The following is a 16,763-nucleotide window of genomic DNA, read 5'->3' on the forward strand; positions in this document are numbered from 1 at the left end:
CAACAAAATATGGTGGTAGCGGATTATAACCTGTAGAATCAGGTAAATATCCATGAGTCCATACCGGTGTAAATAAATAGTTGAAAAATGAAGGAGAAAGGGCAACTCTTCCCTCACAGTAGCGTTTCGGTTAATATGTGGAGAAGGGATGATGAAAATAGAAAATCAACATTTGGCAAGCACCACAGTGATAATTGTTGCAGGCAAGAATCATCACTGGATGCTAAAGTTAGTATGATGAGAAACAGGATATTTGCATAGTCTCAAACTATCTCTCCACAAGAGAAATATAGTAACTTTATAGTGGAGAAACCTGATGATAACCACCTTAGCCAAGAGATGAAAGTTACCGTTATCAATAATGAGACACTGACATCAGGGACCTCCTGATATCATATGCTGAAAAAGCCCAACATTATTTCCTGTGCTATTTTTGCCAAAACTGTGTAACCTGATTTAAACATGAATGAACATCAGACAACTGTGAGACCTACAAGATAAATGTGCAGTACTCTTCAAGTGTCAAGGGCATGGAGGACAAAGAAAGACTGAGGAATTGTCTCAGATTGGAGTAGAGGAAGGAGAGATGACAATTGAACACAACGTGGAGTTCTGAATTGGATCCTGGACCAGGAAAGTGATGTTGGTGGGACAGTTGGTGAAATTGAGTAAGATCTATAGGTTAAACATATTGTATCAATGTTAATGTCCTGGCTTTGATCATGCTGCTATGGTTACATAATATGTTAACGTTCTGGGAAGCTGGGTGAAGAGTACACTGTAACTTTGTATAATTTTAGCAACTTTTTTGTAAGTCTGAAATATTTCAAAATAGAAAAAAGAATATGTTAGATTATTAAACAAGATTAGATTTTTTTTCTCACAACAGTTTAATGCCATGCTTTTGTATGTTAAATGATTGCTCAGAAGAGATTGTGCCTGTCCCTCTTCTGTTGTCTGGATGGTGTGGGGGCCTGAGATTAGATGAGATAGAGCCTGTGTTCTTCTGGTGGTGGTTATACAATTAGGGATTCTCAACACACTGTTTCTGTTTCTTGCTATTTATCTTTGGGCTATTCCTTCCCCGCACCGCCCCCCCCCCACCACCACATTCCCCCCCGCACCGCCCCTTTTCTAAAGCTTGATGGTGAGTATCTAATCTATGGTGTTTTGTTCCCAAAGAATAAAGAATGAGGTAGCCATTTTATTTTCAAATGTCAATGTTTAGAAATATGCCAGAAGTTAACATTTTTTGCCACTAGTTAAAACTTATGATAAACAATTTTTGCCAGTTTTATATATAAAATGTGAAAGAGAGACCTAGTTTTTGAAAAATTATTTTAAAGGGTAAATGAAAAAGTCTCAAGACCACTGGTCTTAAAGGCAGGTAGATCTGTGGGTCTGGAGTTCAGGGGAGAAATCTGTCTTGGGCTGTTGTGATCCTCCTCTGAGGGAACACGGAGGGAGATGGAGGAGCCCCAGCCCAAACATATGGGGTCCTCATGGCAAAACCCGTCTACACGCTGGGGAGATGTGCATGTGAATCTGAGTACCAGAGTGAGATGTTAGGTTGTCTGTGGTTTCTATTTTCTCATTGTCATTTGGTATCAGGTGACTTAGAACTGAGAGCAGTTTTGCCATAATCTAAATCTTTATGTATGGCTTTTTTCCCTGTTTTTTTTTTTTTTTTTTTCTTTCTGAGGAGATCAGCCCTGTGCTAACATCCGCCAATCCTCCTCTTTTTTTGCTGAGGAAGACGGCCCTGGGCTAACATCTGTGCCCATCTTCCTCCACTTTATATGGGACGCCGCCACAGCATGGCTTGCCAAGCAGTGCGTCGGTGCGCGCCCGGGATCCGAACCAGCGAACCCCGGGCCGCCACAGCGGAGCGCGCGCGCTTAACCGCTTGCGCCACCGGGCTGGCCCCTTTTTTCCCTGTTTTTGTTTGAGCCTTTTAATACTTTCATTGAAAGGGAATTAATTGATAGTATGGTTTCAAGATCTTTTGAGGATTTGGAATGGAATTTCTAAAAGCTGCAAGATGTCATCTCTGGAATTTTCATTGTAAATCTGTTCTGAGAAGTCACTTAGTTTGCAGTGTAGCTACTGAAAACATTTGTAAAACACAAGTTAATGTTTTTACTTTTGTTAGTGATAGCCTTTCAAATTAAAAAAAAATCATTTTATTATGGGAAATTCAAAATACACAAAATTGGAGAGAATAGTGTGACGAACTCCCATATATCCATCACTCAGCTTCATTAGTTACCACATTATTTTAATTATTTTTATTTATTTATTCCCCCAGAGCCCCAGTAGATAGTTGTATGTCATAGCTGCACATCCTTCTAGTTGCTGTATGTGGGACACGGCCTCAGCATGGCCGGAGAAGCGCTGGTGCATCGGTGCATGCCCGGGATCTGAACCCGGGCTGCCAGCAGCGGAGCGCGCGCACTTAACCGCTAAGCCACGGGGCCGGCCCATACCACATTATTTTAAATTACACGTTTCTAAATATTATGTAGTTATGTCACTGAACATATGAATGGAACTATTTTTGAAGATAGACATATTTTCCTTTTAAAAATACACAATATATTTAAAGAGAGGAAGAACAAGGAGACTAAGACTGAATGCCAGTCCTGGCCCAGGCCCTGTACCCATCTGTCCCTCACTGGTCTGCCCCAGGGGATGTGGTGGCGATGTTATGGACACCTTTGCACTTTAATTCACCTTAACCCATCGATGGGTCAGAAGTAGAATTTGAGTTTTTAATTTAATTTTGTACATCAGAGTTAAATATTATAAAATCATGCAGATTATGACTGGAATAAATAATAAAAATATGCCATTACTAGTATTTATAAAGATGTATATACAAATTGTAATACATTGTTTGAGATGGTAATTCATGTAGAAAAAAATCAAATAGTACCAAAGGATGTATAGTAAAAAGTAAATGCTCTTGCTCTGCCTACTGCCACCTGGTCCCCTGATTCCCCGGTAACCCCAGTCTCTTCTCTGGAGGCATCTACTACTACAGGGTCTGATATACTCTTCCAAATATATTGTTATGTTTCTGTCACTCAGGTAGGTTGTAGGAAAGAACTGGCTGGAATTAGTGGCTGCGTGCACAGTGCTGTCTCTGCCACGTTGTCTGCCTTCTTGGCACTTGCCCTTGCGGAAGAGCTGGCCCAAGGGGCTTCTCTTCTCCGTCAGTCTGCTTTTCCTTGAACTTTGCTAACGGTCAGTTCCTCTATCCAGTCACACTGTCGTAGTCTTACAATCTATGATCTGCCTTCTTTTCAATTTTTGATTCTTCTCTTTTCACTTTTGATTCTTCTTTTTAAAATATTTTTCTGCTTTGAACTTGGAGACCACTAAATAATTCCTCTTTCCTTCTTGACTCAGTTTCTGCTGTGGTGATCTCATGTCTGGTTGCTGCTTTGCTTATGCCCTAAGCATTGGCCCACAAGCCCGTGCAGATTTTCTCACTTGTCAGTCTAAAATGCAGCTTCCAGAATGCCTTGTATTTATTGTTATTCTGCCGTAAGCAACAGAGTTCAGCTTTGGAGCTATATGCAACTGGAGTGTTGAGGACGACGTGCACAGTAGATGCAGCATCCAGGTGAAGAATGAATTGCATTCAGCTTTTTTCTTTTTCAAGAACGTCCATGATTTAGCCGTTATTTATGACCCTCGTTTGCACTGATACTAATCTTCCACTGGCCACCTCTTCCCTGAAAGCAAAACTTCTTTTGTCCTTTCAAACCTTTTGCCACCTTTACATCTCTGGCCTATATTTCATAGTGATGTTTTATGCACTTAATGAATGAAGAGGTACATGTTTAGTGAGTGCAATGGGTATATCTTAAATTTTTGTTAAAATGCTTTTTCTCTTGTTGCAGAATTTCTTTTGACTCCTGCTTAATTTCTTAGAGGCAAGTGTTTATTTACATGTTGAAAATTGAGATTGCCAGCTGTCTTTATAAATAGTCAGCTTCATTCAGTGTCTCTGAGCTGCATTTAATTGATCCTATCTACTTAACTCGTATGAAGCTGAGCCCAAGCCTCAGGTGTTTATTGTGCAAGCTCAAGAGGATGGGAGCTCTTGGCTAAAAGGAGCTCTAATCAAGAAAGCACTAAAGACCACCAGACAAACTGTAGTTCAAGAGGTGACCGATCTATGCCTTTCTAAACTGTTAACCTATTTTAAATTTTATGGTGCATGAAAAAGATCAAAGGGGAGGGGCAATACCAGTTGTGTTTGTTTCCAAAACCAGTTCAGCAGTTATTTACCTTTCAAGCAATTAACATAATTACCATTATGCTAAAAAGTAATTTTGGAAAGTTCTGCCCTGAGCTCTTACGACTCCACCGGGACAGTTTTAGTTGGGACTTATCTTTTTGATGGAAGCCTAATTGCAATTTTGGCTTTGTGCACACAAACAGAAGCAGCTAATTGTTTAGGCAAATAGCAGATTAATTTAAATATGCATCCCTAATAAAACAAAAATGGTATCCATTATGGTCCTTGTTCCCATGACGAGGAATATAAATATTCTGTGCAAGTACCATTAGGCAGAGGTCTTAAGGATTGTCGACATTATTTCACAGTGGTAGCACTTGCCTGATACCAAGTAATCTTTACAAAAGCCAACATAAATCAGTGTAAACTCATTTAGATCCCATTTCCGCTATGTGCAGTTTCATTACCACACTCTGGCTGGCCTCCTTTGGGAGGTGGGAGGGGCATGCTGCAGACTGGCATGGGTGCCCATCCACAGCTGCGGAGCGGGCTTTATGTCTCTCCAAAAGACTGGCCGTCGTTACTAATGTCATCTTTCATGACTGTTCCTAGGGTGACTGTTCTAGGGTGAACTCACAGTTCTGTCAGCCCTGCTGCCGCTTGTCAAGGTGGAGGGTCCTGAGCCCAGAGAGTGGGTGGGACTGCCAAGCCCTACTCCTGTCCACTTTATTGGGCTGAGGGCCCTCACTCATTGTATTCTTTCAGATATTTTGAGAGACCCTTTTTCTTCTTTTGTCTGTGTCCTTTTCATATTTTTCATGAATGAAACAGTGTTGTGATCCCAGTGCAAGCCAGAATTAAACATCTTCTGTCCAGCTATTGAGGTTTCGTCAGGTAGAAAGACAGACGCCTGCCCTCCTTTCAGTTTTCTCAGCGTGGGACAAATGGAAGCCCTTGAGCTCCAGCTCTTAGGGATTATGCCTGGTTCAGGGAAAGATGGCAACAACCAGCTTACGTCACTACTAAGGAACTACACAGAACCTCACTTTGCAGTTGCTGAGAAGTTTTCTCTTGTCTTACCTTGGCCAAGCATGCAGGATAAGTGCAGGAGAGACCTTTCGGGATATTTCTTTGCTCTGAGGTCCTGCCTCAGCACCTCTTTAGGGGCAGGCATGTTCATAGAATTTGAATGGTCTTTTGGCCTCAGCTGGTTAGACAAGGATGGGGACCCCAGGCCTGGGGGCAGCTGATTCATCGACTGGGATGAGCCTCAAACTTTCAGTCTCAGTTGTGTGCTTGGAGGAGAAGCCCTCCTAGAGTGGCGAAGAGAGAAAGCTGGTTTGTGGAGAGAGAGGCAGTGGCAAGATATGTGGTCAAGAGACATATACCACCTTGGTTCCGAATGTTTTCTAGGTCCTGGTTCTGATCCCTTATAATCTCCAGCTGTATTTTGTGCCCTTGGGTTCCATCAGATAGCTCTGTTCCTTTCCAGTCAGTTTCCTTTTGTATTTAAGCCAGTTTCAGTGGATTTCTGTTTCTTACATCAAATGTTCCCTTGCTAAAACATGACAAGATTCAGGAAACCTTTATTGACGTTCAGCCACATTCAGTAGTCTGAATTTACTACCACAGGGAATGTAGCAGGAAGAGGACACAGTCCTGTCGCTTCGTAAGCCCACGCAATATCAGGAGCCAAAGCCGTGTTGTTGCTGCATCTGCAGTATGATAAAACTTGGCCTTTCAAATGAATTTACATCAGATTTTTAAAATCATCACCTATTTGAGGAGTGAATTTATTTGGCCCTGACAGGCATTGACTACTTTTTCCTTAATGTCGTGCAGTGGACGTGGACCCAGTTCAACTTGAAATGTCTGGAAGAGTTAGCTGCTCCTTTTTGGGGATCTTCACATAGTGTGACAACATGACCAAAAGTTAAGCTCATCCATTGTCCCATTGCACTTTGTATACATCTCTCTGTTATGTAATATTTTAGTTATTAGATGTTTATGTTTCTCTCCAATGTGAGTTTTGTGAGAATAAGGGTCATATCCTTTCTGTGTGCCCCCAGATGAGATGCCTGGGAGATGCCACTAGAGCATCAGCTCCGTGCAGTCAGGGACCTTTTTGTTTTACTTTGTCTTGTTCACTGCAGTTTCCCCGGTGCCTAGAATGGCAGCTGGCCCAAAGCAGGGGCTCAGTAAATACTTATTGATTGTATTGTTGCATTGATTCTTTTTTGGCTAAATATTGGTTAACATGGATGATAATCCGCTACAGTATTGTAAAGCATTCTTGTAATTCAAGTATTCACTGTTTGAGTCCCTGCAGTTTTGAGGTTGTAAAAGTAGCCATGATGTAAGTGTATTAACTAATAAGTCGACCATTTATAAAATTAGCTTTCACTCAGATATCTCTCTTGTTAGCTGCTATATCTGTTCCTGCTTACCTTGCCCATGTGTTTTTGGGTCAGATATCTAAGAGTACAGTTGCAAAATGAAACTGCAAATCTTGCAAAAGCTGCAGGATTTAAATGTTAAAAGTGATATTGGAAAAGCGGTAGAAGTGGTAATTACATGGGTAAATATAAATGACTCTTTTTCTTATTATTTAAGTCTCCTTAAAAGATAATTGCCGGGGCCGGCCCCATGGCTTAGCGGTTAAGTGATTGCGCTCCACTACTGGCAGCCTGAGTTCGGATCCTAGGTGTGCACTGACGCACCACTTGTCCGGCTATGCTGAGGCCATGTCCCACATACAGCAACTAGAGGGATGTGCGACTATGACATAAAAACTATCTACTGGGGCTTTGGGGAGAAAGGGGGAAAAAAAAAAAAGGAGGAGGATTGGCAATAGATGTTAGCTCAGGGCCAATCTTCCTCAGCAAAAAAGAGGAGGATTGGCATGGATGTTAGCTCAGGGCTGATCTTCCTCACAAAAAAAAAAAAAGATAATTGCCTGCTTATGCAAAAATAATAACAGTGCATGTGGGGTTTATAACTTGTAGAACTAAAAATATGATAACAATAGCACAGGCTAGGAGGGAGGAAAGGGAAGTACACTGCTGTAAAGTTCTTACACTGTATGTAAAGTGGTATATTATCACTCGAAGGCAGACTGCATTATCTTACAGGTGTATGTTAAAATCCTAAAGCAACCACTAAAATAACACAACAAAGAGTTTTGGCTAATAAGCCAACAAAGGAATTAAAATGGAATAAACACATAATCAATCAGAATAAACACATAATGAATCCAAATACTCAATCTAAAAGAAGGCAGGAAAAGAGGGAAAAAGGGATCAGAGAACAAATGGGACAAATAGAAAACAGTGAAAGGGTATTCAACCCATCCTCACCAATAATCACATTAAAGATAAATGGTCTAAACACCCCAATTAAATGTGAGACCAACTGTATGCTGTCTACAAGAAACCCACTTTAAATATAAAGACACGGCAAAGTGAAAGGACAGAAATATGTACACCAAGCTAACACTAATCAAAAGAAAGCTGGAGTGGCTGCATTAGTGTCAAGCAAAGTGGATTTCAGAGCAAAGAATGTAACCAGGGATAAAGAGGGACGTTTCATATAATAAAGGGTCAATTCATCAGGAGGACATAACAATGCTACGTGCTTATGCACCTAAAAGTGATCTTGGAGGATTGTGCAGATGATAGTGGCACCATTGGCAAGTGAGGATCTGACCAAGTTATACGCTTAATAGTTGAAGCAGAGGAAATTGACAAAGATCATGACACAACAGGCATTTGGAAGAGAAAGATGTGACCATTAAATTGATGGAACCCGACAATATATTTTCCAAAAAGACCCTTCTTAGGATAGTTCTGTGAAACTCAACCTTGTGGTGAAGGGTATTTTATGGCATACCATTCTGTTGGAAAAATGATGCCAAAAAAACCAATACTTGATTAATAATGAAAAATGTGTTTATAGATAAACTCCATGTGTGCTTTGAGTGAGCTGTGGTTGAATAACTTCCACCCTTGGCAGAACACAGGGTGAGATGACATCGGTTACTCATCTAGCTCATAGTTATTTTATGCACTTGTGAATGCAGCCGCTTGTCCTGCGCTTTTCTAGCTAAATTCCAGCCCAGCTTTGGACCAGTAATGTTTAATGACTTGGAGCTTCTGTTTCTTCTCTTATAAAATGAGGATAGTGATGCTCCTCCCAAGATGAAAGTGAGCACTGAAGGAGAGGAGACGAAGGATAGTGTCTGAACGGTTGAAAGCTCTATGCAAGTAGCAGTTTGTATTTTCTTTACTTTACTATTTTCTTTACCGTGTTTTGTGATGTCTCCAAGCAAATGCAAACGAATGCAGTACAGAAGTATGTGCAGGAGTCACATCTTGGAATGTGCCTATCTGCTATTTAATGTGTAGAGCCATTGGCATTTTCTGCAGTGTATCAGTTTCTTCTGGGTCAGAATGGAAAGAATTTGCCAAAATCTTCGTCAGGGGAATGTGTCGTGGAGCCTTTTGCGATCTGCTTATCCCCCATGTTTGTCATGATTCTTAGGAAAGTATGCTGTGTTTTACATCTGAAGCAACATTTAACTTGAAGAAAGCTCTGCTTTTGTTTGTAATCACCTACTTAGCCTACTGACAGCTTGAAAGTCTCGCAAAGCAGCCCAAATGTATTATTTTCTTCTGCCTCTATATTTATTTAGTGCTGAATGATACTTTATAGTAAGATCCTAAGTTCAAAGCATTTAATGTTGAAGGACAATGTATGAGGCAAGAAAAAAGAAAGATGGGAAGATGGATTGCAAAGAGAAGAAATGTGAAACGCTTTATCTGTTTTAGGCAATAGGAAGTTATAGGAAGTGGAACTGGATTTATGGATGAGCAATAGAGAGGAAATTAGCATTGTTAGTAGATTAAATATGCTTTATAACACAGCAGGCACTATAGAATACATTAAAGAAAGGTAAAAATGATAGGTCTGTCTCCAGCATTTTATAAGGTCTGTCTTCTTTAGTCTCCCCAGCAGTGGGATGTTATCTTCAGTTTTAAAGAGGAGGAAACAGGCTCACGGCTTTGAGTAATTTGCCCTGGACCTTCATCCAGCAAGTGGTGGAGCTGGATTTGAGTTCTAATAGCCACGGACTGTGTTATCTCCACACAGTTATTTCTCAGTGAATTTTGAAAAATAAAATCAGGTAGAATTGGAATGGGAGATTATCCAACATGATGCAGAAAGAAATTATTTTCTTGGATAAATCTTTGTGGGAAAGAAGTGGCTTAGTGGATGGGAATGATAAAAAGAAATTATTTGGTGAGAAATGAATAAGTAGCATCGCAAATTGAGAAAAGTTTATATTTCTGATAGAAAAGTTTAAGTTCCCGTAGACTACTGGTTCTCAAACTTGAGTGTACATCCCCAGAGTGTCTGTTGCCTGAGCATCTGCATTTCTGACAGGCCCCCAGTGATGCTGATGCCGCTAATCCGGGCGACCACACTTGGAGATCATTGCTGTAGACAATTCCAGAAGGGTGGAGACATGGCCAATGTGTGTAAGAGGAATTCATCTGGGTAGCAGTATGCTGGGGTGCTGGAGAGAAGAGTGTATAATAAAATCAGAATTTTTAACAAGCATTGGGTAGTCAAGCTCATGTTTTTGAACTATTTAAAATAAAGTGCCACTGCCAGCTGGGGCCAGAAGAGGGTGGTGGTGAGGGAGGATGTAAAATACTTGTAAGAACCACTAGAGTAGGTTTATGGCTGTTTTCAGGTATTGCTGATGTCTAGAACAGTGCCTGGCGTATAACAGGTGCTCAGTGGTTATTTGTTGCATGAATGAGTGGGCAAATAGAAGAATGAATTAAGAACTCCATATGTTAAAACTGCTCAGCAATTAATATATATACTCCCATTCTTCTTAGGTCTCTCTCATAAAAAACATTAAAAAAATTTTTTTTTTTGGTAAAGATAATTTTTGGTAAAAATTTCAGGGAATACAAGGGGATATACAGTAAGTTTCCCTCCTACTTTTATTCCTTTTCCCTAGTTTCTTTCCTTAGGGGTCAGTCATTGTTAACAGTGTCTTGTGTGTCCTTCTGGGATAGTCCATGTATACATTTGTGTGTGTGTGTGTACATTTTATAAAACACAAAAGTAATATAGCATACTATACCGCTATTCTCTCCTTTACTTTTTTTGTTTAGCAATATATTTTGTGGATCATTTCATATAACTTATATGTAAGGCTGACTTTTTTAACCGCTCATTTTATTTAAATTCCAAACTATGGAGGTACCATTATTTAAGTAGTTCTCTATTGATGGACGTCTAGATAGCTTTCGATCTTTAGACATAATTAAAAACATTACAGTGTCTAACTAAATTACAAATGTATATAGGAAATGTTATCAAATTGCCTTCAAAGTGTGTGAATTAGTTTACATTCCCACCAACAATTTAAGAGAGAGCCTGTTTCCTTGTATCCTCAACAACAAAATGCTTTATGAAATTTTTCTTTATCAGTTTGATGAAAAATGGTATTTTATTACAGTTTTTATATTTTTCTGAGTGAATTTTTACATTTTTTTCTCATGTTTATATGTCAGTTGTGTTTCTTTTTTTTTTTTTGAGGAAGACCGGCTCTGAGCTAACATCTATTGCCAATCCTCCTCCTTTTTTTCCCCAAAGCCCCAGCAGATAGTTGTACGGCATAGTTGCACATCCTTCTAGTTGCTGTATGTGGGATGCAGCCTCAGCATGGCCGGAGAAGCGGTGCGTCGGTGCGCGCCCGGGATCTGAACCCGGGCCACCAGTAGCGGAGCGCGCGCACTTAACCGCCAAGCCACGGGGCCGGCCCAGTTGTGTTTCTTTTTATGTGAACAGCATGCTCATGTCCTTTGCTCACCTTTCAATTGTTTTTTTCCTTATTGAATCTTAGAAGCCCTTTATATGTTAAGGCAATTGGCCCTTTGTTATATGTGATGCAAATATTTTTTGTAACCAAACCAACTTATCATTTATCTTTTAGCTTTCTTTATATTGCATGATTGTTATTTTATAACTGGGCATATTAAGTGAATTTAAAATTGTTACTTGCATTTTTTTTTCTACATAGGATTTCTCAATATTTGGGATCTAAGGACTGGAAAGTATCCTGTTCATCGTTTTGAGCATGATGCAAGAATACAGGCACTAGCCCTAAGCCAGAAAGATGCAACTGTTGCCACAGCTTCTGCTTTTGATGTCGTAATGTTGTGCCCCAATGAGGAGGGATATTGGCAAATAGCTGCAGAATTTGAAGTTCAGAAACTGGTGAGGTTTTAGTGTGGTCATTTTATTTTTCATTCTTAGAATCTCTGGTCTCATATAAGCAAATAGTAATGATGTTGGCAGCTCCCATTCACTCAGGGCTTATTGTGGGCCTCACGTCCATAAATCTCACAATAGCCTTGTGAAATAGGTAGTAAATTTCTCCATTTATGAATAAGCCAGTAGAAGCTTAGAGCAGTGAATTATCTTACCCCAGGTCCCAGAGCTAAGAAGTTGTGATTCAAACCTCAGGGTTGACTTCAGGGCCAGAGTGTCTCACTGTGGTCCTCAGCCTCCTTCACATTAACAGGACGTTCACCCCTGGAAATCTGAGGTCAGTTTCTGGCCTAATATATAAGTGAAAATGAGTTCAGTGCTATCATCCCAGTCCATATGGGAAGGGAGGTTTCCATCCTACACTTTCTTCATCTTAAGATTTTCTCACCTGGAATTTAGAGTAACTCTTGAGTGAAAATGGATTTAAGTCAGTGTTAATTGGGTAGCTGTGTTCCAGGATGCCATCTGCAAAGCTGAGCAACCTGAAGAGTTCTTCACATGGAGCTTATTTCTGAGTTGAGTTGTACATGAGTCTCTACATTTGTACAGTAGGAGATGGTTTGGTGGTAAGAAGGAAGGGCATTCTCTCTATGCTGAATTTGGATTTAATTTAAACAGACTTGATCTTGGCACTAGGAGGAGAGTGAGGAAAGCCAACGCTGAGAAATGAATTGATGGCCTGGCCTGGAACAAGTCCTGTTCTTCTCCCTCTTCCCCTCATGGAAATCTGGTCAGACTTGAATAACTAAAGAGCCATGGCATCACCATGTCACCTCCATAAGCTTCTTGTCCCTTTAATGATCAGTATCTGCAGTTTGGGTTTAGTATTCCCCCAGACTGCCTGATGCTGTGATCTCCTCTTGGGTTTATTTATTAGAAAAATGTGAAAATTCCATATTTCTGTTTGTTCTCAAATGTACCATAGTGCTTATTATTTGGTCTTTACCTAAAGAGCACCATAGACCAGCAATAATTATATGAACTCAGACAGTTACTTAAGATGCAAGTCCCTCTATAAAGTGTAAATCCTGCCTTGGCAATAAGGCGGCGTCCTGGCACAGACTGGAAGCTTTTTGAAGTAGTTTACAGCTCCCAGCAAATGGCACAACCACTGTCAATCTGAGCCTCTTGGTCTGTCCAAAATCCAACATTAAGTTGAAATTAAATGGCTAGGCTAAGGATGTTGATTTTTGGAAAATAAATTATTTTTAGAATAGGAGAAAGAGGAGGCAAGCAACCATTGCTTGAGGCATGTGTTATAACACTTTTTATGTATTATTTCTCACCCTGGATGAGGGGTTGCAACAGAACGCACTGTCACTGGAAAAGGCACCCCCCGGCCCATAGAGCTGGGCCATTTTTGTCTTCCCCAAGATAGGCTCGCTGAATCACAATGGCAGTGTTCCCGGGTTTGTGATACCGGCCTAGAACATCCTTCCTTTGTGATGGGCCCTCGGCTCGGGATGTGGGGCCGCCATTCGTACGGTCGGGGCCAACGATGAGCAGAGTCACCTGGACGTTTACTTTCTCAAGCTCCTCTGGAAAGTCCTCAGGATTCAGGGTTTTGAACTCCTTTAGCTTATTGTCAGGGCCGTGGAGTCCTTTTACACTGCGAATTTTCATAATTACATAGCATGGCTTACCTCCTGCTTTTGTACTTTCAGAATTTACTCAAGGAGGTGAAAACCTGATGTGAACTGCACTCAGGAGATGTGTCACTTATGGATATAGAAAAACAGATTATTCCCAGGGAGCCCCTCATACCTGTGCAGATTAGAGAAGGAGGGAGCAGTAATGTGGTTGGGAGTACTGTGCTAGTGTAAAAATGCTCGTAGGGGCCTTCCTGCCCTCGGATGACATTGAAACCAGGAGAGAGCAGATAACTCAGATACTTTCAACCTTTTAGCAGCACATTTTTGGTATTTGCACAGATGTTAAAATGAGATTTTTGCTAATTTGGAATTGAGTTTTATTTATTCAGTTCCCTGTAAAAAAATTATTATTTATAATAATTATTACAAAACCTTACCTTTTTTTGAATAGTTACTATACTCTCGTGGTTCAGAATTTAAAAGACTCAGTAAGGTTTGCGGTGAGAAATCTCACTTCCACCCCATCTCACAATTCATTTCCCTCCTTGAAAGCAGCCATTGTTAGATTTATGCATGTACAAGCCAAGCACATCATACGCTTCCTCTGCCCCACCTTTTACACACTGAATCCTGTTACTCACCTTGCTTCCTTGCTTTTCCCGCCGAATTTACCCTGGAGATCCCATTTGTATGAATTTATAAAGAATGTCTTCATGCTTTTTTCTGTGACTGCGTGGTGTTCCAACGCATAGATTTACTGTAAGTTATTTAATTAGTCCCTTAGTAACCCATGTTTAGGTTTTTCTAGTTTTTATCTATGACAAAATAGTGCTACAGCAAATAACAATTGTTTTGCATAAATGCGAGTTTATTTGTAAGTAAATTCCTAGAAGTGACCTGTGGGATCAGAGCATATGTGCATTTGATGTTGTGATAAGTGTGGCCAGACTTCCCTCCATACCAGTTGGACCAGATTACATCACACTAACTGTAGGTGGGAGCCATAGATGTGGTTGTCCTCCATCCACTTCCAGCCCAGTGTCTTGGCAGACTAATTGGTCTTTACCAATATGACGGGTGAAAATGGTATCTTAGTGAATTTTTACTTTGTGTTTCTCTTATTAGGAGTGTATTGTGTTTCTTTTATGATGAGCATCTTTTCATTTGTGTACAAACTCTGTTTCATTTCCTGTGAACTGTCTATTTGCCCATCTTTTTCTGTTGGGTTGCTGGTCTTCTTGTGGATATGTGGTAGGAATTGTAGGTGAGACCTAAAGGACTAAACAACTCTTATCCTTTAACAGGTTGACTACCTTGAGATAGTTCCAGATACTGGAAGGTACCCTGTGGCAGTAGCCACTGCTGGAGATCTGGTATACCTGCTAAAAGCTGAGGACTCTGCCAGAACCCTCCATTACGTCTACGGCCAGCCTGTCACATGCCTAGATGTCTCAGCCAACCAGGCTGCTTTTGGTGTGAAGAGTCTGGGATGGGTGTACGAAGGAAATAAGGTACAAAAAAATAGCAAGATGTACAACTAACAAAAAGGAACATTGGTTTTATTTTTTAGAAGGCAAATGAAAAATTAAAGCTCTCTGATATGTTTTTTAAAGATGTATTCAGGCAATATATCAGCGTGGTAAAAAAAATTCAAGCACTTCCATAGGGTATAAAATGAAAAGTAATCATTTCCTTTCTCCTTTCCCCCAGCCCCACTCCACAGAAGAAACTATTAACAGTTTTTAGGTATCCATCTAGAAAAATTTAATGCATATATAGGTACATTTATACACTAAAAAATGTATCTTTGTAGAAATTAGATCATAGTATACATGCTGTATAATATACCTTGGAGAGCATTCCATGTCAGCATACACCAAGCTCCCTCTCCCTAGGATTCCAACATATGCTTACAGTCCATAGTCTGTTTAGCCGGCCTCCTCACTGGTGGGCATTTAGGGTGCTTTCTCTATTTTGGTTATTATAGACAATGCTACAATGCATGTTGTAATTTGCACAAGTCCTTGTGTAGTATATCTCTAGGATAAATTCCTAGCAATTATGTTGCTTGGTCAGAGGGTATGTGCACTTAAGATGTTGATGGACGTTGCCAAATTGCGGTCTAAAAAGGTTGCATCAAAATTTACATTCTCACTAACAGTGCGTAAACGTGCCTCTGATACTCTTTGAGTCAGAAGGAAGGAGACAAGTTTTTAATTGAAATTCTTTGCATGAAGACTAAATTTTATCGCTACCTAGCATTTTGCTGTCCTGACCGTAGGCCAAGTACTTAGTCTTACAGCTGATTTATAGAACTCTCTTTCTCTTCCAGTGGAATCAGGGGAGGGAGGGATAGAGTTTTGTTTTTCCTCCAATTTGCCTGCTATTGACCCTGCTGGCGGTTGGTGTAATCCCTGCGAAGGAACTTCTCTGAGCCAGCAGTTCCTCTGATAACATCCTTCTCCTAAGAGATGTGATTTTTACATCTTGTTTCCCCTGTGTGTAGTCATCTGTAAGGTCAAATCCCATATATCTAGGTGTTCACTGGTTTTGCAACTTAAGTGCTCAGAGAATTGAAGCATCCTGATCCCAGTATATATTCGTCATCCGGGAAGATAGATAAAGCAGTAGAAAATACATGTGGCTTCTTGTCATCTCACTGTGAGAAGGGACTCCCTTTGTGCTCAAGTCGGCCTGTTTTGGTGGAGCACATTCGGCATGTCTCAGCTGGAAAGTCTATGATGGTCTAACTCCTGTGTTTCGCCTTCTCAGGAAGTGGGGGAAGAGGACAGCAGTTGGTTTCCTGAGGCAGTTTCCTTTCTCTGGCTTTGAAAACACTTTCTTTTCCGGTCCCTGGTGAGCTCATTTGTTGAGAGGAGAGAGACTATTTGCTTTCTAATTTTTCATCCATCATGCTTTCAAAGTTTGGTTATCTCATTTATTTCTCGAGTTGTCAGTGTAGTGAGGTTATAATTATGTTTAGTACTAGCCTGGTTTAAATTTTTCATATTTTTAATAAATTTTTCATTTGGCAGGTCCTATTTCTCTTTGACTTACCTGAGTGGATTTATTTCTATGGTGATACAATCATGGTGGATATATTTGAGAAACCAGTTGAAGGGATAGTTCAGCACAAAATTAGACTGGGAGCATCCTTTAGATATTGATGTAAGTAGGCACTCTTTTGGATGCCTCTCAAAATTTCCAACGCAATTAAAAGCATTAGTTATAAGAATAATTAATACATTATTATACATGACTTTTATTATATTAATGTATTATTATACATTAATTTTCTGAAAATTGATTTTTAAAATTTATAGTCCCTCAAATAACTTGTTACCCGGTATTCTTCATTGGTATTTTACAATTAAGAGTGGAAGTAAATTTGCTATATGAATGTGTTTAAATATCTCTTTGGAATCTGACAGAAGCATTTAGTCATCCAAATATTTTGTGAGTACTCCACCAACCCTCACACACTTGTGTGGGTGGGCGGGTGGTTGCTGTTAGTAGTGCTGGGTTATAATAACTTTGCATTGAGATGTTTCTCCAACAGGAATGCCACCCAC

General features: G+C 40.2%; 1 protein-coding gene across 2 annotated transcripts in view; it reads left to right on the plus strand.

The window, feature by feature from the left end:
• FBXW8 (F-box and WD repeat domain containing 8) overlaps positions 1–16,763 on the plus strand; it is a 115,231-nt gene that overhangs the window by 63,649 nt on the left and 34,819 nt on the right. For both annotated transcript variants that reach the window (XM_058531509.1, XM_058531510.1), the window contains exons 6-7: positions 11,349–11,545; positions 14,496–14,702. In XM_058531509.1, coding sequence (XP_058387492.1) covers positions 11,349–11,545; positions 14,496–14,702 — 404 coding nt within the window. The remainder of the gene's footprint in view (positions 1–11,348; positions 11,546–14,495; positions 14,703–16,763) is intronic.

This window comes from Diceros bicornis, chromosome 35 (genome assembly GCF_020826845.1).
Source record: "Diceros bicornis minor isolate mBicDic1 chromosome 35, mDicBic1.mat.cur, whole genome shotgun sequence".
Lineage (NCBI taxonomy): Eukaryota > Metazoa > Chordata > Mammalia > Perissodactyla > Rhinocerotidae > Diceros > Diceros bicornis.